We start from the raw sequence: 24,745 nt of genomic DNA on the forward strand, positions 1-24,745 counted from the left end.
TCCTTTCCATTCTGCCTTGACTGGTGACACATTAATGTGATTGGTTCCTGTCAAAACAAATGGTGACAACAGAGTGTATTATAAGGAAACAACAACAAGTTTCGGTAATAATGATAATTTATCAAATGACAAATTCATGTCGTGCGTGTGTGTAGTTGAATGGAATCTTATCGACAACAACAATTCAATTCCAAATTAGAATTCTCTTGGTAAATCTTGTTGTGGCATGTAATCTCTTGGATTGGTTCTCAATCTCAACAAGTAAATAACCACTCCCAAACAACACAAACATAAACAAATTGCAAGAAGAGATCCAATCACAATGGCAGCAATAATTCCTCCACTACTTGCAACGTCAGCTGTTTTGTAATTGTACCAAACTTCTGTTCCAGCTGTTGCATTCTTGGGATTGGCAATCTAATGAGGAGAAGGATGCAAAGAATGGGAGATTGCGAATTTCATTCAAATTGGGAATTTCAATGATCGATGATCAATATCATTATTATTTCACATCATTGATTTTAGTTTTAAAATCATGTCAAGTGAGGAATTGAAAAAATATTATGTAATGTATTGTGGTGCATCATTATTAGTAGTATTTTGTTTGTTCATTCCAAATCGAGTAGTATGCAATAAACAATTCAAATAATTCAAAATAATTCAAAATAATTACAATAAAATTTAAATTGAAACGAATCGTTCACAGCCACACTCGAAACAATTATTATTTACATACCACCAAAACCACATCAGAAGTGGTTTGATAATCAATTTTGTAAGTATAAATATTTCCATACTTGATTTGATCAGGAATCATGAAAGCAGTATTGTAATAATTGGATCTCCAATTGAAATAATCTTGTTTTGTTTTTATCAATAAAACGTCACAAGGTCTGTTGTAACATTCTACTTCATAAGTCAAATAAACATCAGGCGTGAATTGCTATTATGATGGTCACCATGATTGAAAATGTTAAAAAATGATTATTGAAAGAATTGTATGAATCAAGAGTTTAAGTATTGACAACAATATTGGATATATCCACAAAACCAATGAGATTCATGATGATGTTGATCATATGTGACAAGTTGACATTTTAATAGTCACCAAGAGGATCAAGTTTTCCGTTCAAAACCCGATCATTACAAAATAATATTCAAAATAAAAACAATTGATTAAACAGTTTCAAATATGATATTACAATAATAACAATCGTTGATAATTACTTTGTAGAGAAGTGCTCCAGGTGCCAATGAAGCGGTGTGGTACTGACTGAAAATATGGAGAGATGAATTGGCTGGTTTGTTGGTACCAGGTTGTTGTGCCGAGACAAAAAAGAAGGGTGAAGATCGGTCATGGTTGACTTGATTGGTGTTCTTTGATGAAAGAAGAATCATCAGACCTGCTGCAACGAGAAGGAATACAAGTGATGTTGTTGGAGAATGGTGTTTGAAAGACATTTTTTTGAAACTTCTTTCAAATGTCACTCTAAACAAGAGGCCATTTGTTGTCTGTCGTGCACATAGTTATAGTTGATGGTCCAAAACAAAAGACCTTATTCTGTGAGTAACTGGAAACAATGCCATTATTTATTTTTTACATCTTGTGTGTTAGTGCAATTTCTTGCTACAAACAACTGCTGCTAAGGATATATAAAGAGGGGCATGAGCTAAGAAAGTCTCAATTCTGGTGAACTCGATCTTCATAAAATTCTCAACTTAATTCCAAACGTCTCTCTTCAACACCGAATGGCGAGTAAGAAACATTGGAATAAGGAAAATTAAATGATTGGAAGGAGCCACCTGAAGAGTCCTTGTTAACCTAGTCCCATATAAATAAGAGAAAGATATAGATATATAAAGAAATAGAAAGATGGATAAAGGAAGGGAAGGAAGGGAACAACAACACAAAGAATTGAAGTGACGAATTTGAAGGATGATGAAACCAAAAGGGAATGCCACGTTAACGAGATACTCTCTTTTCTCGAACAGGTAGCGACATCCTGAAGTGGTGATCGTTTGCAATGAAAGTAAGATCTAGCAGTTAGTGGTTTGGAGACTCTTAAACGTTTGAAGAAGTACTGTTGATGAACATGTTCACAGTTTGTCTTTCAGTTGGAGTGAGAGACTTGAGCAATTGAATTGCTAAGGATGCTCTCTCACTTGTTGGCTCTGGTTGTGGCTGTTGAATAAAGTTGAGTGGTGTATGATGAATCTGTTTTTCCTTCTTTTGCTTATTCTCCACAGTATCAAAGAGAGCACCTAACACATCGGGAGTTTTTTCTTGGTTTGAAATCACATTCGAAGGAGGTGATACTGGTGAGGTAGAAGTTTGAGGTGAGCCAAACACAAACTGAGGTTGATAAGCAGTCCATTGAGGTGGATAATACATTGGCATTTTGGCTGCAGCATAAGATAAAGGAAGAGAAACAAATTGTTGAGCCATCTCTTGATGATAAGCGGCAGCAACTGCAGCATAATTAGCAGGGAACATGTATGGACCAAAAGCACCAGGAGCAGTGGTGTAGTGAGAAACAGCAGCGGAGGGGTTAAGGATTGTTGGTGACAATGGTTCATGCATCAGGGTGCGTGACTTGCTCATTGGATAATAGCTTGAGTTTACGGATGCAATAGAACGCTTAACTCCTTGCTTTTCACTCTTTGGTGAGGAAAGAACGTTGTTGCTTCCACTGCTATTGTTGGAAGAGTCGGGAGTGAGTGGTGCAGAAGACATTGATGGTGAAGTTTGGGCAGCAATATTGGCGAGATTGTTCTTGTTTTCGAAGGAGGCCTTTGAAGAACCCAAACTTTGATGATGTTCTCTACGTCTTGCAAATGTCTGGAATGGATCACTCAGGAAGAGTCTCTTGACAGTACCACCAATAGTTTGTGTCAATTCCAATCTGAATGATCTTCTCTTGAAGTGGAATGAGCACAAATTAAAAGTAAAACGAATCATTCTTTCGTTAGGATTAAGCTCTTCAACTTGTTCAACAGCAACAGCTTCGACAATTTTCTTGTTGTTTGGAAGAGTAACGTTCGGAACGACTAGAGTCTCAGCATCAACGAGATTCAAAGTTAACTTGTGTTGACGATGATTTTCCACGCCAGAACCAATGATTTTCAAGTCATACTTGTAAGGATGACACAGCAAAGAGGGTGGAAAACGGTCTTCAAATTGATCTTCTCTACCTTTTGCTTGCTTCAAAAGAACCACAAGACCGGAAGCAGTGGTTGCAGTGCTCTTCTTGCAAGCATCCATGGTAGAGGTGGTTTCCTCAGTGGAAGTGGTAGACGAACCACAACTTGTTGTTGATGGAAGAGCGGTATTGTTGATCATCAAGATGTTATTAGTAGCAGTACCTTCTTCAAAAGAAATCTCCTTTTCATCGCCAAAGAGGAATGGATCATCACTTGGGAGGAATTCATCGTCATATAAAACGTTTTGAGAAATTGAGTGGTTCATCTTGTTGTAGTTGTTGTTGTTGTTGGGATATATAAAATAAGAGTAGTGGGAGGAAGAAAAATAAAACAGGATTATCAAGATCACAAAATCAAAATCCGACTTTCAAAAGGTTGTCCTGTTTTGAAGGATGGAGGTAGGCAGTTGTTGATTTGAGTGGGAAGAGTGATGGTGGAGATGAGTAGCAGCGCCTTGTAGCAAAAATTGGCAGTTGTTGAGAAAAATTTTTTAACCTAATAATATCTCAGACAGGCAAGCGCTTTTAAACGGATCTCTGAACCTTCTTCTTGCGGCTACAAGGGGAACACAGAACCGGAAGAGATCGCTACAACATAAGGACCATGAAGCTTAAAAATTTTCATCTCTCGCCTATGAGAGAAGACTTCCTAACGAGAAAGTCAATACTTGATCATCATTTTCCTCCTTTTTCACCTTCATGAACCACTTTCTCACAGCAAATCTTGCACCGGAGGGCGGTTGTCCTTCTCAATTTAGGCCAAATTCAACTCACTCGGTGCCCCTGGCAAAAAATTGGTAAAAAAATATTTTGATGTCTTCCTCAAGCAGCAGCGAAAGCAATCATCACAAGAGAGGTTCCGATTCATTATCACTTTCTCAAGACAACAACAATCATCACTCAGCCACGCAAAATCCTTCATCATCAAACAATAACACTCCATCAGAATCGGAACAACCTCCCAACAAAATGATCAAGGCTCCAAAGAAGTGTCCGGTAACTGTCCTCACAGGTTTTTTAGGTGCTGGAAAGTCCACTCTCATCAATTACATTCTCTCTCACGATCATGGACATAAGATTGCCATCATTGAGAATGAATTTGGAGAGGTGAGCATTGATGATGCTCTCATCGTCACTTCTAATGAAGAGGTTGTGGAGCTCAGCAATGGCTGTTTGTGTTGCACATTGAGAGGTGATTTGATTGGTGCCTTGACACGATTGAGCGAAAAGAAAGATAAATTTGACTACATTCTTATTGAGACCACTGGTCTTGCCTTACCAGGTCCTATCATTCAGACTTTCTATTTGGAAGATCAGGTGAGAGAGGGCTTTTACTTGGATGGTATTGTCACAATGGTGGATGCCAAACATATTGTCCATCATTTACACAAACATCATCACCACGAGGATAAGAAGAAGAAGGAACTGAACGAGAATGAAGAAGAGGAGGAAGAGGAAGAAGAAGAAACCAATGAAGCTGAGGATCAACTTGCTTTTGCTGATAGAATCATTTTGAACAAGGTCGAACTTGTCTCAGAGCAAGAGAAGGCAAAGGTTTTGAAAAAGATTCGAAAGATTAATGCCATTGCTCCAATACTTGAAACCAATCATTCAAAGGTTGACGATTTGTCATTCCTTCTTGATATTCGTGCGTTTGACATTGATAGAGTGTTGAACATGGATCCCAACTTGTTGAAAGAGTTGAACGATGAAGAGGATCATAAACATGATGAAAAGCATCATCATCATGACGACAATCATCATCACCACGATGAACACAAACACAGTCACCACGACTCTGAAGTATCGAGCTATGCTATTGTGAGACCTGGATTGGTCGATCGAGAAAAATTTGAAGATTGGCTGCTTGATTTACTCACTGAACAAGGAGAAGACATTTACAGAACTAAGGGATTCTTAAATGTTGGAGAGACTAAGCCTCTAGTAGTTCAAGCCGTTCATAGCTTACTCGATATGAGACCTTTCGGTGAGTGGAAAAATGGTGACACCACTAACAAGTTGGTATTTATTGGCAAGTACATTGACAGAGATGAACTTTTGCGAGGTTTTGAAGAGTGTTTAATACCACCACAAGAGAATAAATAATTCTGTGGCATGTTTCTTTTGAATTAGATTCACATGAATCTTTAAAGTTTTTAATATCTTCATATTCTCCAGAATTCACATCATGTCATTCATCGTCTTCCTCCTCCTCTGTTTCATCAAGGGTGTTATTAATTTCATCTTCTTCCTCATCTTCTTCGTCTTGATCTTCTTCAGAATTCTCATAAGAGTCTTTTACTTTCTTCAATGGCCTTTCATTAATAAGATCATTCATTGTTGGGTGTTGATCAAAGTCATCTTCATTGAGTGGAACTAACTCCTGACTGCTTTCATGATCATTACTTTCAGAAGGTTTTGACATTCGAGGATACAATTTTGTGCATGTGTTTTTTACGGTGAGAGTTTGACATTTTCTTAATGGATGACAGTTCTAATGGATGCCCTGTCACACGACATAAAGCAAGAGACGGAATATATGTTTCAATCACTTCAATGAAGTGTCCTCCGTGTAAAAACAACTTTAATGCTGTTCGAACTTTTGGAAATCAATTTTTATTTCTTGAAATTTATGTATGGAGGTCAATGAATTTACAACATTTTCAAATTGTTTTCTGCTCTCCGAGTTGAATTGATTTAACTCGTAGTAATGTTCTTCGTTTCTTGGTAATTCACAATCTTTCTTTGACGAAGAATCTTCCACCTCGTAGTCGTCCAGGTTTATAACAGTCTTCTTGTATTTTCTACGTCTTCTTTGTTTCTTCAATGAAGATGTTTCTGGTTGAGAGGACAAACAAGGAGAAGAAGAACACTCAAAGTGTTGGTCTTCTTCCTTGTTGATTTCTTCTTCTCCTTGTTTGTGTTCAATTGAAGATGATGCAAATGAGAGACTTAAATAAAAATCAATATAGTCGTTACAACTATTGTTGCTGTCCAATAATTGGCCCAGCGATCTCATGTGAAATTTTTTTTTCTGAAAAATATATTTCATTTTGCCGCCTTACTTGACAGGTCGATTGATGTCTCGTTAATTTCTGAACATGGTGGTCTCAAAGGAGAGCGATCTATTGTTAGTTGGATTCGAATCATTCGAAAGGGCTGAGAATACGAAGAAAAGAGAGTCGAACTTGAAAAATTAGAGCGCCAAATTTATTAAGGTATTAAGGTAAAGTTGGTCCCCGCAGTCATATAATACATTCATTCATTGTATTAAATTCTTTCGATCAATGACATTTTCCCATTTCACATAAAAGTTGGTCGTTTTTTTGGATCAAGTTGAAAAACATTTTAAGCTTCAAAATGGACACGCAAGACTACGAGCAAAAGAACTCGTGTCAGCATGATGGGAAAGCTTCATAGTCCAATGAAGGATAAGAGACAGGTAAACGAACACGAAAAGTAGCTTGACGTCAAATCCCAAATGAGAAATGTATTATTGGGTCAGAATAGAAATAATAGATTATGTTTGTTGGAAGGGGTTTATCTTCTCAAGCTTGCACCAAAGAATGGTGTTGTTTCGAATTAATTTCTTGAAACAGGACTTTAGAAAAAATCAAAATACTAAACAAAGGAAATGTTAGAAGCTCATCATTTAATTTCGATTGAACATTTTGTGAAAGTATTCGAGTTGTGTCACTTGATTTGGTAAAGGTCTCTCTTCAGGATTTTTCTTTAACATGGAAATAACAATTTCCACAAGCTCTTGTGAACATTGAGGAGCCTTTGTTGCAAAATTGTTTCTAATCAACTGTTCGACAGATTCTGGTGTTTCTTTGAGATGAAGTTTGTATTGATGTTCCTTGAGATAGAGTTGTGTAATGCAAGTTTCAGTATCACCCGTTAAACATTGATAAGCAGTGACACCCACTGAGAAGACATCTGATTGAAAGCAATACTTTCCTTGAACAAGTGATTCCCAGCTCATGTAAATTGGTGTTCCAGCAAATCCAAGTTGTGTACTCAATAAAGTATGAGCATCTTTGGATAACAAGTCTTGTGTGTTCTCCTCATTTGTGAGAACGTATTCATCACTGTTAGAATTTCCAGATGAAGATTGTGCTTCATTGAAAGATGTAGAACTATTTCTCCATCCCTTCTTTGCTAGACCAAAATCTCCGAGAACGACCTCAATGAAAGAATTCTGACGATTGTAATTCTTGACGAAAATATTAGAAGGTTTCACATCTCTGTGAATCATATTGAAATCAGTATTCATGTAGTGAAGTGCAGAGCAGAGTTGATAAATGAGTTGAGCCACAATCTCTTCAGGAAGTGTGAAAATTCCAAGCAACATTTGATTTTCAATGAATTTCTCCAAATCACCCAATTCATAAAAGTCCATTTCCATACACAACATTTGTTGACCTGGATCAATAAAAACATCATTCACACGAACAATATTTGGATGAACCATTCGCAGTAAATGTGTGGCCTCTCTCAAAGTTTGGTTCAATTCGTTAAGACTACCAAAACGAATGAGTTTGATGGCTTTCCATTGATTGTTTTGTTTCAAATCTTGACCCTTCAAGACCACACCAAAAGCACCCGATCCAACCTTTGAAAGATTTGTAAATCGATCGATCAACATGGATGTTCCACCGTTGCTATTCTGATACTGTCCATTATCTGTCAGAGTTGTTGCTGTAGAAACTTGTGAAATGTTCATAAAGGTTCTGATATTGTTACTGTTGGTAGAACGATTAAGATTGTATGAAGTGGTACCAGAGAATGGAGTCGTATTGTTCGTATTATTACTGCTACTGACAGGAGTCGAATTTGATTGGAACAAATTCATTTCCTTATCCATGGATAAACTCAAGTTCGATTCAAAATCGCCACCAGCTTTTTGAGTGGTTCCAACAAGAGCGCTTTCTGTGCCACCAACAATGGCACTTTCTGTTCCACTTGATGTTTCTCGCTCCTCGGATTTCTTCTTTCGATCTTTCTTCATAATGATGAACAAGGAGATGGCAATAAATAATCCAGCGAGTAAGATGAGTAAAACAACGCTTGTCACAGGTAAGGCAATAGCAAGAATGGTTGACTCATCAAGTGCCGAGATTAAGGTTTGGCATTGAGCTCCTGTGTAATTACTATTACACACACAAGTGTCTTGATAAATACAAATACCTCTTCCATTACAAACAGTAGGGTCTGTTCCATTCTTTCCAAAACATAAACCAAATTCGCAATTGGATCCAAAGTAACCGGTATTGCATGAACAAATTCCTTCAATAGTGCAAGTACCATTTCCTCTGTTACAAACGTCAGCGCTTGTTCTGACAATTCCATTACAGGTGATAACAGGACAATAACCCTTGATGGCAGGGGCTGACAAGAAGACACTATGAAAACCACCTGCCATTGCCATTAAAATAGCTTTTCTAGATTCAGATAAAGAAATAATATTTGAAGTCTGAATGGTATCATTGGCAGATCCAATTTGTCCATAATCATTGTTTCCAAATGCATAGACCTCTCCTGTAGTCGTCAACATGACAGTGTGAAAAGCTCCTGATGAGATGTCAGCAATTCTTACATTACTTGGAATTAACACTCGTGTGGGAGAAAAAATAAAGGAGCTGCTAGTTCCTTCCAAATTACCCAATTGGCCATAATCGTTTCTTCCAAATGATAGAATTGTGCCATCGTCTAACATGACATGCGAGTGATAGTAACCTGCAACAATTTTTTTCACAGTTTGTGAGGTCTGCAATTTTGTTGGAGTTAACACATTGTGCGTATTCGTACTGCTGATTCCACATTGACCATAACTATTGTCACCAAACACATAGGCTGTTCCTGTCTCAGTCAAAACCATGGAATGTTTTGCTCCACATGAAATGGCAGCTGCCTTTTCTCCATTCAGAGACACAGTTGTGGCTTGAACAGTTCCAGAGCCAACATTTCCAGTTCCAAGTTGTCCATTTTGATTCAAACCCACTGAATATAAACCTCCATCTTGATCAATCATGAGAGCATGGTAAGCACCACAGGCAATCGCTTTGAATTTCTTGTTTGAAGCTGTGAGAGGATTTTTCATATAAACATTGTCAGCACCAAGTAACAACAAATCATTTGTATCTCTCTGTAAAACGATAGTGTTGGTGAAGGTCGAACAAATCATTTTAGCATTGATGGTCACCAAAACTGGTGAATAAATCACATCGGCCAGTGAGGAAAACATGGAATTGTAATTACGTCCCGTAACATAAAAGGAAGTTGGTGTTTGTATAAATGTTTGGAATGGTCCTGTCTGAAGGGAAATATTTGTGACGGGAGAATAGTCAACCTTAACAAGAGCATTGTTCTGTACTGATGTAGTTCCTGCAACTGCAAACAAGAAACGAGTGTTGGCTGATGACCTGTTAGGTGATGGCTTCACTCCCAATTGTCCTAAATTGTTAAGACCAAATGCTCGTACAGTATTGTCGTCACGAGTAAGGAAAGTATTAAAATCTCCACATTCAATGTCTGTAACGTTTCTTCCAAGCACTATGGGAGATCGAATTTCTGCGCCGAGTCGAATTCTAGGTGATACCCCCAATTGACCATATGAATTTGATCCAGCACCGTATGCCACATTATCCTCTGTGAGTACGACGACGTGACGTGAACCACATTTAGCCTTGATTACCTTGTTGGGCACTCCAAAATTAATTAAAAAGTTTGGTGGAGTGATCTCTCCCAACATGGACACGTCACGTTTGGGAGCTGCTGTTCCAAACACCCACACCTTCTTGTTTTTGTCGACAAGTAATAAAAATCTGTCACACAGTTTAACGTCATCAACGGAAGCCAAAGTGCCATTAAATACTGTTTGTTTGTTGAATGCCAAGCCCTCAAAGGTGACATTATATCCTGGAAATCTACCGACAAATTTAGCAGGACGTAATTCCAAACCCAGAGCCTGTTTGTCAGTAACCAAGTTATTGATATCTCCTAAAATTAAAACCTCTTCATCTCCAATGATTAAAGTGTTGAATTTTCCAGCAACTACATCTTTCACACCAAAGCCTTTTCCTTGTGGAATATAGCCTGGAATTTGTAAGGAATCTAAATAGGCAAGGATAGGTGTCGTGAAATATGAGAAATAGATGTCTCTCATTGTCTCATTGGAAATGCTAGAAATACCCATTTGGTTGTTCGCATTTGAACCAAAAAACCCAACCGATCGATTCTTGATAACGAAAACCGTGTGATCATTCTCTACAGAAACATCATCGACATTATCCATTATCAGCACTGGTGTTTGAGATGGCTTTGTTGAATTGTTTCCAAGCTGTCCCATATTATTTCTAGATCCAAAACTAAAAAGTTGGCCTGTAGCAGAAAGTACAATACTAAAACCAGCTCCAGAGTTTACCGACTTCACATAAATATCCTTTTGTTGATATTTAAACTTGTAATTTGTTGGAGTTCTCTGAATATTTTGTTTCTGCATTTCTGGAAATGCTGCCTTGTTGAGCAGAGTATTCTGGTCTTCCCAATCAAAAACAAAAGAATTATCAGCGGTGAGTACAGGTACTGGATTATCTGTTGGAGGTACTCCTAGTCCACCATTTTCATTCAATCCAAACACATAGATAGTCCTATAATCGTCTGCAAGAGCAATTGTATGCGTCACAGAGGCTGAAATTTGACGAATGACTGCATAATTTCCAGATTTTTGGGATCTGTGTTTGGAATCATCGTCGTCTCCTTTATCGAATGAACCTCTACGATACCATGTAGAGGCTGCGACACTGTCTTCTTCCGTTTTCTCTTTTTTTCGAAGACCAGCTTTTAGAAATTCTACAAGGGTTGGATCACTCACAAACAATGTTGAACTTGGAAAAGCAACAGTGCCATTTCCAATAGATCCATTTCCCAGAGCACCCGATGAAGGTAAACCAGCTGAAAATATCTCAAGTGAGTAAGGTGAGGGTATTGGCTGACAAGTGACAGGATATTTGCCCAACTCAATATCTGTGGAAATGGCGTCTTTTAAATATCTTGATTTTAAACTATAAGCTAGAACCATGAAGGTGGACATGTATCTCAGTGAAGAAGAAAATACGGGCTTGTTTTCATCACTTTCGGTTGAAATCGGAAGCTGATTCAGCCACGATGTCGTGAAAATGTAATGTGAGAAAATGAAAAGAATTGTGAGAAACAGGGTGAATCTCATAGTCAAAATCCACAAAGAAGGTACCTCTGAAAATCGTTTTCGTCGATAAAAGCTTGATAAATACTTGTTGTCGTTGTTAATAGCACCTGGATTAGAAGATTGCTTTCCATCATCCAAACTTGCAAGTTTCCATTTTTGGAAATTAGACGAGGAAGAGCTCGCCGAGAAAGAAGAGAAGGATTCAGTGTCTTGATCAAGGTGGAGATGGTTCATGTTGTGATTGAGGTTACGGATATCACTTGAATTTCCTTGTTCCATCACTTGTCGTCGTTGTTGTTGCTGATGACGATGATTGTCGTTGTTGTTTTGAAATTTGAAAGACTCTGATGAAAGTGATGATGATGATGATGAACAAGTATCTTGATTCTTATGATGATGATTATTATTCGAGAAAATTGTTTTCGTGTCTGAATTCAGACTCCGCAGCAGACTCCTTGTTTCGGTACTTTTTGAGACATGAAATACAAGCTGCAGCTCTTGGATGGTTGTTTGGTGTCCATATTGATGATGGATATTATTTAATTGTTGTTGTTGTGGTGGTGGTGGTGATGTCTTGCTGTTGTTGGGATTATCAAGTGATGATTGAGAGAATTGTTGTTTTCTAAACGATTCTTTCCATGATGATGATGATGAACCATTGACATGAATAGTCATTGATGTTTCGATGGCCGTCGAAATGATGGAGGAGGCGTGAGGAGTGGTAGTTGTTCTTGCTGCTGGTCTCGTCTCATCGGCGCTGCTGCTGCACGAACGATCAACTTGTAAGAAGGACACGTCCTCGCAGAGGTTCATCTCGATGGAATTTTTAGCTTGAAAAAATTTTGAAGTTTGACAGCCAGCCACTGCGAAGGAAGGAAATGGATTCTATGAACGTTGAAAAGAGTTCAAAGCTTACGAACTTTTGATCATCACCAAACCCAACCGAGATTGCACATTTGATTCAGGAAGGACACCCTTAATCTGCCTTCTTCATTTCACCACTCTTTGTTGACACTCAGCACTTTCAAAAATTAATATGATTCATTCTTCGGACTTTCCAATTATTAGCTTTTAAATCCATTTCATATCAACACAGAAAAATATACCCAACAGCGCTGTTTCGTGATGATTGTCCAACACATGTCCTTTCTTCATTTCTCAATGTCATTTTCATCACCACGCATGAAGAAGGACAATCCTTTCTTTCATGTATTCTTGTTATCATCTTTTGTGATTGGAATTTTGTTCCTCATGATGACACCAGCGGTGGAATTCATGGAGTGTCATGCGATGAGGAATTCTTTTGTTTCTTCTTTACATCGAAGTGGTCGATTTGTACAAATTTCGGAACAAGTCCATCGAATCCTTCAACAACATGAACAACAGAAACGACGACGGAATTATTCTTTTCCAACAACAACGACGAGAATGGATCCATTCAATGATGAGCAAGTGTTGAAAAAATTTGAATTTTCACAGAAAACAGTTCGAGAGGAGGGTTTGACATTTGTAAATTCTAATTCTCGGAATGGACAGTCCAGGTCCTTTCCATCCCTCTCAACATGGTCGTCACAGCCACCTCTTCATCACGAACGAAGGCCGTCCAATTCAATGCAAACACTGGCTGAATCCAAATTGACATCTGACAGTTCTTTTTCGGTTTCGTTCGATACCTGGAATGCAGCAGTGAACCAATATCCTGAAAAGCTACGACTAAATTTTACTCTCTACATTGATCCCAAAATCTCTCCATCCCTTCAGTGTGGATTTTCTCGTGACACGCCTTGTACTTACCTTTATCATGCTTTGTATCATCTAGATTTGAAACTCCAACGAGATTTCTATAATTTCACACACAGTCTCACCAATTTCAAACGCGCCATTATTTTGGATATCATTCTCATGAATGACCTCGAAGAATGTGGATCATTCTTACGATCCAATTCATTTTCAAATTTGAAATATTTCATCAAAATTCAATCAGATCCTTTACGACCATTAGAAACTTTTCGATTTGTTTGTTTAAGACATCAACAATTTCCAATTATTGGAGATTCTCGTTTGGACATTCAACTCGTCATGTTTCACAGGATTCAACTCTCCATCTATCAATACAATTGTGTGGGATATAATTATATATTTTCTCAGATGAAATTTGAGTATTCTCAATTATTAATTAATTTCGATGCATGTGGCAATGGTTTCATTCAAGGAGATTATGTGATTGTGGAAAATTGTGAAGTATTAAGGGCGGGTACATTTTATTTATTTCCTTATCACTACACTCAAATTATAATTTTAGGAATGCAAGGTGACGGATATTATTCACTCATTTTGATACAATATTGTTCACTAGTCATTATTAGGGATTGGAATTGTCCTTTTGGAACTCACTTTTTTCAAGATGTTGGCACCTTCCAAGTTTTGAATTCTCGAATTGTTGCACAATCTCTTACTTTAAATAAGGTCACCAATGTACTCGTTCAAGACACACAATTTGAAGATTTTAATGCCTTGAGTTATGCTTCGTTTTATGCAGATTTCGGTAATGAAATTAACTTTAAAAACGTGAGTGGTGTTAACGGAGAACAATTGATACACGTTCAAGGATATGTGAAAGTGGTGCTGTCAGATGTCAATGTTCAACACAATGTTGTGGAGAGAGGTCCAAGACCTTCTACCTACTTTCGTGATGTTGATGCAATCATCTCTCTCACTCAGACCTTTCAAGTGACAATTGTGAATTGCTTATTTTTCAACAATACTGGAAAATTAGGATCTGCATTATATATGGACAATATTTATCTCATGGATATCGTCTCATCATCATTCATTTCCAATAGTGCTGAGACAGGAGGTGCCATCTATGTGGCATCATTCTCCAAGACTTACTTTTATGGTCGAGCTGAATTCAAAAACTGTTTATTCGACAATAATTCAGCACAAGAATTTGGAGGAGCAGTCTATATCAAAATTGGGCTTTTCATCCTTTTCACTGAATGCAATTTTAGAAATAATCGAGCAACATATATGGGAGGTGCCTTTTTCATTGGTTTTGTCACTAAATCTATTTCTATTGACTACTCTGTATTCACAAATAACACAGTCATTGGCAACCATGCATCATTGGACACTAAAGGCAACCATGCATCTGTGGACAGTGGAGGAGGAGCCATTTGTGTGAGTAATGTGTACTTGACACAACACGGAGCCAATTTCAGACCTTTTCAAAATGCACTCTTTATTGAAAACTCTGCACCGAGAGGAGGAGCCATCTTTTACTTTCCTTGGAGTAATGCAGGAGTACAATTTCTAAATAATACCTTTGTGAGAAATAGAGCATCACTGAGTGGAGGAGCCATGTATATTGTGGGAACTCATCGTCTTGCCAATGGTTCGAATGTTTTTATTAATAATACAGCTCAATATGGTCCAGAAGTTGGATATTCAATTTTTAAAGTACGAGTCTACAGTGGACATCATGTGGACATGAAGGGTATTGGTGATACTTCTACTACTAATGATGGCGATAGTTATAATATCATTCCTGGAGGTGTTTTTGAATTTCAGATCAAAACTTTTGACGAGTTGGGGAATTATTTGCCAGCGAGTTCAGAAAATTTACAAGTCAACTCTACAGATCCATTGGTGTATGTTCGAAAAGTGTTCACTACTCCCAACAGTCTTCAAGTGATATTCTACATTTTGACCAATGACACTTCCTTTTATGGAAATTCCAATTATGTGACAATTAATGTGACATTTGCAGGAGAAACAGCCAGAGTGAATACTGAGATACTTGTCAATATTTATTCATGTCCTTCCAAGTACAAACTCGATAAGGTACCTACTGACTTGGGAAAAATTGTATATGGATGTGTAGAAATACCTGAGCCAAATTATCTTTTAATATTTGGAATTGCAATTCCATTGAGTATTTTCACATTTATTATTGGTACTTTCATTGCCATTGTGGCGACCTATTCTATTAAGATTATTCGTAGAAAATTGAAAATACTTCAAGAGAAGGAAAGAGCTGAACATGAAATGCAACAAAAATTAATTGACAAGAATTTGATTTTTGACATTAACATTGACACTGAAGAATGTGTTACTGGACAAGCATTTGGAGATGAACTTTCTCATGTTGGCTCAACTCATGAAATGATGGATCAACACATCATAAGGACAAAACCTAACACCCTCTCACAAGGAAGCAGTTCTTCACAAAGCAAAAAGAGTAATTCTTCTTCTTCGAGTTCGAAAAGTCGAGAGTTGGCAATTCCATTGCTGTTGAATGATCATGTTCAGCAACAGAAAGAAGCATCACAAATTAATAGTTTTATTATACCCATTGAGGATATTAAGATTGAAAGAAAAATTGGTGAAGGAGGAAATGGTGGTAAGTGTGGAATTTTTTGAACAATTTCCAATTTGGGAGTTTTACATTTTTTGTAAACTATTATTTTATTAATATTAATCATTTTTGGAACAACAATATGTATTGGACTCACACCTTAATAACACTAGTGGTATATTTGGGATTATGGCGAAACTTGAAGGTAGCCATTAAAGCTGTAAAGGCTTTTGATCTCTCCGAAGAGGACTCTGATGAATTCGATAAGGAAGCAGCAGTCCTCAGTCGCTTACGTCATTTCAATGTCGTTCAATTCTATGGTGTGACTGTGACCAAACAAAGCAAGTACATGATCACTGAATACTTGTCGAAGGGTAGTCTCGATCGAATTATTTATCAATCGAAAAATGGAATTATTGTGTTGACTCTTAGAAGAAGAATTAATATTTTAATTGATGTTGCGAATGGAATGGATTATTTACATTCATTGAAACCTGCTATTATTCATCGTGATTTGGTATGTTTTTTTCCTTATCTTCTTAATTACCAAATTTGAAAATTTCCTTTTTCAAAAACATATTTACAGAAACCTGGAAATATTTTACTCAACGAATACTTTTCAAGCAAAGTTTGTGACTTTGGTTTGGTGCGTCTCGCTGGACACACTGGACAGAGTTTAACTAAAAACGTTGGAACCCTGCTCTATTTGGCTCCTGAAATCATTTCTTTCGATAACCATTTCAGTTTAACCAATATGGAAAACACTCTCACAACGAACTCTGCCACAACAACCACAGCAACCACACACTCCAATCAGCCAAACAAAAAGAAAGCCAATCTACTCACAAAAGTGGATGTTTATTCCTTTGCCATCGTCATGTGGGAATTATTGTTTGAAAAAACACCATTTTTAGAATTCCCACTTCCTAATCATGCAAACAAAAATAACAACAACAGAATGAGTGGTTCAATATCCACTTATAGAGTGCCGATTCTCGTTTCCAAAGGTGAACGACCTCAAATCTTGGAAAATGAAGATGAAATTCAAAGATGGCTCTCGAGTAGAAATCCCAAACAATTTCCAGATATATCTGAATTGACAAATCCTGTTGAATTTGTCACACGATATATCCAATTAATGAAATCTTGTTGGGATCAAGTTCCACAGAATCGACCATCATTTTCTAAAATTTTGAAAGAACTCGAAGAATTGATGAAAATGTTCAAGTAGAAGTTTTTTTATTCTCAATAGAAATGTTTTTTACAATCAGAAACTAATGATATGTGACGTTAGTATCGTAAAATGTAATTGTCATTGATTAATGAACCTTTACGTGTCATTGTTCATTGAATTGGCCAATCACAAAAGTCAGAAATAAGAATTAAAGAATCTGAATGGTTCTTGCTTTACATTGCTCAATCATGTGACTCGTTGGACCATCCGGATTGGAGAGTTGAGAAAATTTTTCAAGTGCTGCCTCGAATTGTTTATCCATGAGTAAGGTACACGCTTGATTGTAATGGAGCCATTTGTTTTTCTTTTCTTTATCAGAAAGTTCATACATCCATTCATCCTCCACTTGTTTTGATGATTCACCAATCTTTGGTGTGATTAATAAATTTATGAAAAAAGTTAAAAATTTAGAAAGTGTTCACATAATAATTAAAATGAATATAATAATAATTAATTAATTAAATAAAAAATCCTTAACACTTACTTCATAAACCTTCGAATGAATACAAGCACGTAATTCAACGCCACAAGTACCAACGCTCTCATAATCCTCATCTCTCAATAATGAAGTCATTGCAACCATTCTTGTCATGAAGTAGGACTCGAGACATTTCTGAACATTTTCAGAGGCCACAAAGGAGATATTGAACTTGTGTGAAATTTTGAGCAATGATTGTAAATTTGTGAAAATACTTCCAAGAATCACTTGTTGTTTGCTGGATTCGCATCCAACATTTCCGGTACTACACGCTTGTGTACAAAGAGCCATTTTGATGTCATTCGATTCACTTGTCAACAACTTGCTCCATTTATCCATCACTGTTTTCTTACGTTTTAGAATCATGTCAGCCGAAGAGGCAGCTTTCCATTCATGTTTACCTTGTTGAAAAGTAGCATTCCAAGAAATAGTGAGAATATCATTTTGAAAGTTTCCTACATGTCCAAAAGATGTTTTACAACAAGATTGAATCAATTCAAACCAATCAGAAATCATGGAAACGCTGTCACTTAATTTTCCACTTGAGAAGACAAGACTCAAACCTCCGAATTGAATGGCCAACACGGTGACGGGTCTCTGTTCCAAACCCAAGGCAAACAAATTCTTTGTGGATGCATGATGGGAGCGGAGAGAGGATGACATCCCTCCTACCCACTCGTGACTACTGGAAGATTCTGAAAGTGGATGCTGCTGTTTGTCATGTTTGTCGTCACTTGGAACGGTTGGTGTGTGTTTGTTGACTTGTTCCTTTGTGATGGGTGTGACCACATGTTCAGTGGTGGTTACTTGATCTTCATCCATCTTGGATAACAGATGAGATGGAATGAACGCTCGATAGGCTAAAATTTTCTTCACCATGAATGCAAAGTGTTTTTGAATTTCTTTCACTTCACTGAAATTCGATGGCAAGACATGAAGAGATTCTAATTGCATGGCAGAGACTTGATGAAAGAGGTCAATTAAATTATGAATAGGTCGAATGATTCGAACAGAAGTCATGATTCCTATCGAGACACCAACACTTAGAATCAACATGGTTGAAATAGCAGCAACAATGATACCAACGATTAAACTTCCAAAATAATTCCAAGTGGGTACCGAATAGACAATGAGCCAATCCACATCGTAGGAATTACACATTCTGTATGCAGTTACAAATCGATGAAATAGAGCTAGTTTAGCATAATGACCACAACCAATGTCAGAAAAATCATGTCTTGGTAAGGATGAAAGAAGATCTTTTGAAATGACATTCACTTCTTTGACAGGAAAGGTAAATGGTGTTTTCCTGTAAAGCGTTCCATTCGAGTCCCATTCATTGACAGGAATTTCTGGATGATTGGCTAGTTCATAGAGTTCATAGATTAGACATGAACCATGATATACGTATCAATAATGGTTCAGTTCAATTAATTGATTGATTGGAACAACAGCAAGTTTCAACTTGTACTTACAGGCAATAATGTAATTGGTTTTCATTTCCAAAATAAAGGCCTCAGCTCCCACCTGATCCAATTGACGGCCAAGAAAGTTTGAAACAGTTTCTGTACTCAAATCATAGCCAACATAGGACATAAATGGTGGTTGACCATGGACAGGATTGGGATTTGCAATGCTTGAGATTAATCTTTGCAAACGGGATTTTTCGTTAGTTGAATTTCAAGGATGAATGTCAAAATCGAGTGTTCACGCGAAACACTTACGAAAGGAAAACAATATTGGGAGTTGCCAAATCGGCATACGACAAGGTATACGCAGAATCATTTGGGTGTTTGTTTGCTGTTTCCAAGATCTTAACCATTGTAAAAGGATCTGCAGAAAATGTTTCATTGACAGATCTGTGACAAGTGTCATCCACTTGATCCACTTGTTCGCAATTATAAAACAAGGCAATGTCTCCAAACTTATTCACCAGCCACATGTGATCCGTTCCTAAATGAATCATACAACCACAGTTACCTTGTGGATCACCAACGTAGAGAGAAACCATGGTCGATGCATGTAAATTCAATTCCGATTTGTACCATTTGTATAAAGAAGACTCCATTCTTGTGTAATTCAAATAGATGGAAGGATCATCCATCAAATTTCTTTTATAAGTCTCCACCACATTGACCACATCATTCAAAGTCTTGTCTACATAGAAAATAATGTTGTCAAACTCAAATTGCCTATTTTGTGCAGAGACTGTATTAAGGCTACTTGAAAAGCTCCCAACCCAAACAGCTGTTGTCAGAAACGTTGTAATCACAATCAATATCAGAAAGACATTGATTAAACAAAATCGAATGGAACAACAAAAAGAAGCAACTCTTTCAAACACTCCATTCTTCGAGTTGGACAACAATGAAACACCATCGCTACTGGAATCATCACTGATGCTGTTGTGGTGGTCCTCAAAGCTGGAGGGATGTACTTTCATCTCTGCGCAGACGTGGTGATGTTGAATGTGGTGGTGCTGAAAGTGGTGTTACTCAACGGCGAGTGATAATAACGTTGTTTTTTTCTTGTTGTTGTATCCTCAACATGAAATAGGGTGGAAATGTCTGGTTATGGAGATGTGCTGTAAAATCTATCGCTGTAAGCTCGACAACAATCGCCATGGTTTGATTCCATTTCCCCTTTTATTCCGAAATTCAATGGTCAAAAAAGGAATCGGCGTCCCGAATCTCGACATGTTTGGAATGGCTAATTTTCAGTCAGGCTGTAATTTCGTGTTGAGCGCCATAGTTCCAAACAGAATCCCTCGGGCCGGAGCGATGCAGGATCATTAAACTGATTCAAAAGCAACATCATAATCGATGTTTAAGATGGATCACATCATCCTTTCGCAACAATGAAAATAAATTGTCAATTTAATCTGAGAGGCTAGAAACAGCCATGATTGTGTTTTCTTGAACGACACAAAAACACAAAGGTTCAAGAACAACGTACAAGGCAAATTGTGGCGATTGTGGACATTTTCGTTATCTCTCGTTTTTTCGGCGGAAAAGCGAACACTCGCCGACATATTAGACAAACCTTAGTTTCTACAAATGGCGGTGATGTCAAAAGCGCATATCTTCTCGCGTGTTCGCAATTTTTTACAAGAAACCATAACGCATGCATTCAATATATTAATTTAATTCCACGCGAACATGGTTAAGCATACATGTTGCTGTTTCCTCCATCATTGTCATCGTCTCTCCTTGGTTGATTTGCAGCACTTCCAAATATGTTTGCGAATGGGTTTCCAGAACCTAACATCTTTGTAGCATATCTTTGCATAAAAGCAGAAACCTCTGGATCAGACATGTGTTGCATGAGTGTTTGTGGGCCATTGTCACGAACTTCGGTGAAAATTCTAGTAAGCTTTTCGCTTTGTTGAACTTCTGGTTCTTCCAAAATTTGTGACATTACAGCTCGTTGTTGCTCGTCCATATTGGCACCATCCATTCCGGGCATGTTTCCAAAAAGTCCTCCTGATCCTCCCATATTTCTCATCATGTTTGAGACCATTTCTTGCATTCCTGGTTGTTGCATCATGTTCATGGCCATTTGCATAAATTGTGGATTGTTCAACATTTCAGAAAGGCCGCCCAAATTTGGCATTCCACCTCCAAGTCCACCGAGACCTCCAAGGCCAGCGAATGGATTACTTGCAGAGGTTGATGATGTTGAAGAAAGCTGTTCAATTTTAGCAGCATATTCAGTTGCAGATTCTGGATTCAAATCGATCAATTTTTCGTAGGTTTTGATGGCTTCCTTCTTTTTGTTCAATTTTGCTTGGCATTGAGCAAGTCTTTGATAGGCCTTGACATAGGTATCATTCAATTTGATTGATTGTTCACAACATTTGAGAGCTTTCTCGTATTGACCTAAGCTAATGTAAGCAGCAGCCATATTGCTTGGATAAATATGATTTTGTGGGTTATATTGCATAGCAATTCTGTATGATTCAATAGCTCCTTCATAGTCCTTATTCTTCAACTTTTCATTACCTTCTTCTTTGGCTTTCTCAGCTTTTTCAACATCGACGGCTGATGAAGCGGAACCTGTTGTTGTTTGTTGATGAGACTTCATCTTTTCTTGGAATTTTAATTTAGCCTTCTCATAACGCATCTCATATGTATCAGTGTTTGATGTATTCTTAAAGTAACCCATTGAATCCAATTGCTTCATGAAGGCTTTAAACTTTTCATCCATCGAATAATCAACAATATCCAACTTCTCACATCCAGCCCTCCAAACCTGTTCCAAATTAATAGTATTATTATTCTCAACAGGTCCGATCGAATAGGTATTACGGAGCATTTGAACAGCAAGTTGAGTCTCTTCATTGTCCGTGGTGGTTCGAGAGAGGAAATCCACAATGGATTTCAAAAGTTCTCGGTTCGCATAGGCAGGTGTTGTTGGGTTACTCATTTTTAATTTTTTTTTAAAAAAAAACTTCCGTGTGTGATCTTTATTCCGATCACTATGCAAGAATTCATGTCGATGACGATGATTTTTCAAAACTGAATTGTTACAAAACATATTGAACTTAATTGTCATTGGAAGTAAAAAGGCAAGGGTGGATTTTCGCCACCAATCGCTTCTGAGTGATGAGCAGTTCGCGGTGTTTGAATTACACTACTTGCCTCGAGAATTGAGAATTCGATGGTGAGATAGAAAAGAGTGATGTCAAGAAACTCGAGTTTCCGTTATGGTTACCGTTTAATTCATGTTTTGGTCATGCACGGAATACGACGTGTGTTTCCACTGTGTCACAAAGGAAGCCAATCGTTCTGCTGACCATTCGTTTCGGTTCAATACTTCGAGGAGTTGTTGTTTTTGATCTGAAGCAACATTTAGTGTTCGAAACAATGAGGGAGGCGCACTCTTAGAGGTCTTTCTTGTCTTGACAATTTTGTGGGTGGGATTCGTCGTTTCTTTTGTTGACATTTTCATCAATGAATGATTAAACAATTTAGCAGTATTACTGTTGGTACTCTTGGAAGATTTCTTTTTCAACCATCGATTATTCTGGAGATGAGTGTTTGTAGAAATAGATGCATCGTTAGGTGTTGTTGTTGTTGTTGAATTTGTTTCAAAAGAACAAGTCGTATTTGTGGTTGTTGTTTCAAAAAAACAAGATCCCAAAGCTTTCTGCATGAATTCCGTGACAGGTGACAATGGAGAGGTCAACAACTCTGAATCCCCAACAATTCTCGAATTTGAGTAACATTGATTCTGTTCAAGAGGGCATGTCCTCTTGTCTATAGGAGAGGAATCAATGAGAGACTGATCCTCCTCTTCTGATGGCAGTTGCGAATGAACTCCATCCAAAATTGAAATCTTCTTGTTTGCACTCGAACATGTTCCCTCAAACAAACGATTCACCAAATGAGCTGGAGGAAACCAAATAGGTTCATTCGACGACGATTGGAATGAGGATGAGGAGGAATTCACACATTCCAATTGAATGTGATCGTAAACATGGTATTGATCCATGATCATCATTGGCATTCTCTGTTCATTATTGGATTCATTCATTTGAGAATGATCATGAACCAGTGCATTTGCATAGAGAGGCGATTTCGTTTGAGAAGATAACATTAAGGAAGAGACTTGTTCATCATGCAGAAGAGGATGCCCCATATTTGGAAGTTGAGTCGAATAGGAGGACCATCGAAGAGGTAATTCTGTTGGTTCAAATTGCAAAGCCAAATCAATGAGATGATACAACATGGAGAGAAGCTTTTTTGGATGGGAAGGTTCAGAAGAGAAATGACGCAATGACCTCATGTTAGCATTGGTTAAAAGGACACGTAGCAGACAGGATTGTAATTCTGTGTGGATATTAGTGTTGGAAGGATTGCTAAACGATGGATGCATCATGTATGTTTGTTGTGGAGTGTCAAAGAAGGATGATGAATGGTTTATGCAGTTGTTTATGTATTGCTGAGAGTACATGTGATGAAAAGGTGGTGGTGATGATGATGAAAAGGTCGTTGTTGTTGTCTTTCTTTTTTAGTGACCGAGTTGTTGTTGTTGTTGTAGTGGCATATGAGAAGAACATATGAAAGTGCGAGGATTGCCGGCATTGTTGTATGAAAGCAGTAGTAAAAGTCGGTGGGATCTCGAGGATATATTGGAATGATGATGTCTTTCGAAATGATGCATCTAATCACATGTGATACGAAGAGCGCCAAACGTCAACGATGGATTCTGACAACTGTCATCACAAAGTTGTACATTTTTGGCGGATTTTGTGGATTAGTTCATACATGTTCAATCTCACCTAAGGTTACTCCAAGTGCACTCATGATGTAACAATGGCTATTCACTAATCTATGGCTGTCATTTCTGTTAATCTGTTACAAATATCACTAAATTCAGGTCTTTCATCATAATTGGAATTCCAACATTCTCTCATTAAATTAATATATTGACTCGTCAATCGACACAATGATTCATGAGAGAGCTTGGGATTTCTTGGTTTCACAAATTCTGAAACCCATTGTTGTAATTCTTCATTGGTATTGAATGGAATGACAGGTCTCAATCCATGCATGACCTTAAAGAGCAACTTGATTCCCAAGGCATCATGTTCTTCTTTTTGGTTTTTAACAAATTTATAAAGCTTTGTCGAATTTGAGTTCATATATGGATTCTCTTCAAAGAATAATTCCCACATAATGATTGCAAAACTGTAAATGTCCACTTTGTGATTGTAATTTGTGTCACCAGAAATCATTTCCTTTGTTGTTGACAAGACAGATCATGCATGAGTAGTTTGAGTAGTTGTGGCCCTTAATAATTATCTAGATACTTACATTAGACATGTAAAACAATGTTCCAATATTCGTCGTCGCTGAATTTGTTCGACTATTGCTTAATGTCTTACTTAGACCAAAATCACAAATTTTTGCTGTGTATTTGTTCCTGTCCGTTCCACACAACAAAATATTACCTGGTTTTAAATCACGATGAATGACTGGATTTGGTTTCAAATTGTGAAGGTAATTCATTCCATTAGCAATATCAAGAAGAAAATGGACTTTTCTTTCTAAATCTACAACTTCAGTTCCATTTCGTGAATTGTTAATTAACTTGTCAAGAGATCCTTTTTGTAAATATTCCACCACCATAAACTTTTTAGGACCAGAAATGATAACTCCAAAAAATTGTACAATATTTGGATGTCTAATACTACCAAGTAAGGATACCTCTCTTTCAAATTCCTCATTATTTTCATCCATTTCATCCAAAGTTGATTCTTGTT

At 37.4% G+C, this 24,745-nt stretch overlaps 11 protein-coding genes across 11 annotated transcripts; 2 read left to right on the top strand and 9 right to left on the bottom strand.

Annotated features, from left to right (window-relative positions):
* Positions 1–195: 195 nt before the first annotated feature.
* Positions 196–1,461, bottom strand: FDP41_004231 (uncharacterized protein; the record flags this gene model as incomplete). Its single annotated transcript, XM_044707624.1, has 3 exons — positions 196–417; positions 737–943; positions 1,228–1,461. 3 exons carry the CDS (start codon positions 1,459–1,461, stop codon positions 196–198), a joined length of 663 nt encoding a protein of 220 aa, XP_044561649.1.
* Positions 1,462–2,062: 601 nt separating this feature from the next.
* Positions 2,063–3,466, bottom strand: FDP41_004232 (uncharacterized protein; the record flags this gene model as incomplete). The annotated part of the gene is made up of 1 exon (XM_044707625.1): positions 2,063–3,466. One exon carries the CDS (start codon positions 3,464–3,466, stop codon positions 2,063–2,065), a length of 1,404 nt encoding a protein of 467 aa, XP_044561650.1.
* A 547-nt stretch (positions 3,467–4,013) lies between these two features.
* On the top strand, positions 4,014–5,306 carry FDP41_004233 (uncharacterized protein; the record flags this gene model as incomplete). The annotated part of the gene is made up of 1 exon (XM_044707626.1): positions 4,014–5,306. One exon carries the CDS (start codon positions 4,014–4,016, stop codon positions 5,304–5,306), a length of 1,293 nt encoding a protein of 430 aa, XP_044561651.1.
* Positions 5,307–5,391: 85 nt separating this feature from the next.
* Positions 5,392–5,625, bottom strand: FDP41_004234 (uncharacterized protein; the record flags this gene model as incomplete). Its single annotated transcript, XM_044707627.1, has 1 exon — positions 5,392–5,625. One exon carries the CDS (start codon positions 5,623–5,625, stop codon positions 5,392–5,394), a length of 234 nt encoding a protein of 77 aa, XP_044561652.1.
* Positions 5,626–5,784: 159 nt separating this feature from the next.
* FDP41_004235 (uncharacterized protein) lies at positions 5,785–6,219 on the bottom strand (the record flags this gene model as incomplete). The annotated part of the gene is made up of 1 exon (XM_044707628.1): positions 5,785–6,219. One exon carries the CDS (start codon positions 6,217–6,219, stop codon positions 5,785–5,787), a length of 435 nt encoding a protein of 144 aa, XP_044561653.1.
* Positions 6,220–6,852: 633 nt separating this feature from the next.
* FDP41_004236 (uncharacterized protein) lies at positions 6,853–12,222 on the bottom strand (the record flags this gene model as incomplete). Its single annotated transcript, XM_044707629.1, has 1 exon — positions 6,853–12,222. One exon carries the CDS (start codon positions 12,220–12,222, stop codon positions 6,853–6,855), a length of 5,370 nt encoding a protein of 1,789 aa, XP_044561654.1.
* Positions 12,223–13,020: 798 nt separating this feature from the next.
* FDP41_004237 (uncharacterized protein) lies at positions 13,021–16,997 on the top strand (the record flags this gene model as incomplete). Its single annotated transcript, XM_044707630.1, has 3 exons — positions 13,021–15,811; positions 15,940–16,283; positions 16,353–16,997. 3 exons carry the CDS (start codon positions 13,021–13,023, stop codon positions 16,995–16,997), a joined length of 3,780 nt encoding a protein of 1,259 aa, XP_044561655.1.
* Positions 16,998–17,148: 151 nt separating this feature from the next.
* Positions 17,149–19,921, bottom strand: FDP41_004238 (uncharacterized protein; the record flags this gene model as incomplete). The annotated part of the gene is made up of 4 exons (XM_044707631.1): positions 17,149–17,367; positions 17,485–18,842; positions 18,954–19,126; positions 19,203–19,921. 4 exons carry the CDS (start codon positions 19,919–19,921, stop codon positions 17,149–17,151), a joined length of 2,469 nt encoding a protein of 822 aa, XP_044561656.1.
* A 719-nt stretch (positions 19,922–20,640) lies between these two features.
* On the bottom strand, positions 20,641–21,903 carry FDP41_004239 (uncharacterized protein; the record flags this gene model as incomplete). Its single annotated transcript, XM_044707632.1, has 1 exon — positions 20,641–21,903. The coding sequence occupies one exon, from the start codon at positions 21,901–21,903 to the stop codon at positions 20,641–20,643; it is 1,263 nt and encodes a 420-aa protein (XP_044561657.1).
* Positions 21,904–22,194: 291 nt separating this feature from the next.
* On the bottom strand, positions 22,195–23,358 carry FDP41_004240 (uncharacterized protein; the record flags this gene model as incomplete). Its single annotated transcript, XM_044707634.1, has 1 exon — positions 22,195–23,358. The coding sequence occupies one exon, from the start codon at positions 23,356–23,358 to the stop codon at positions 22,195–22,197; it is 1,164 nt and encodes a 387-aa protein (XP_044561658.1).
* A 448-nt stretch (positions 23,359–23,806) lies between these two features.
* Positions 23,807–24,722, bottom strand: FDP41_004241 (uncharacterized protein; the record flags this gene model as incomplete). Its single annotated transcript, XM_044707635.1, has 2 exons — positions 23,807–24,220; positions 24,297–24,722. 2 exons carry the CDS (start codon positions 24,720–24,722, stop codon positions 23,807–23,809), a joined length of 840 nt encoding a protein of 279 aa, XP_044561659.1.
* Between the last annotated feature and the right edge of the window lie 23 nt (positions 24,723–24,745).

Source organism: Naegleria fowleri (assembly GCF_008403515.1).
Source record: "Naegleria fowleri strain ATCC 30894 chromosome Unknown tig36, whole genome shotgun sequence".
In the NCBI taxonomy this organism is placed as follows: Eukaryota; Heterolobosea; class Eutetramitea; order Acrasida; family Naegleriidae; genus Naegleria; species Naegleria fowleri.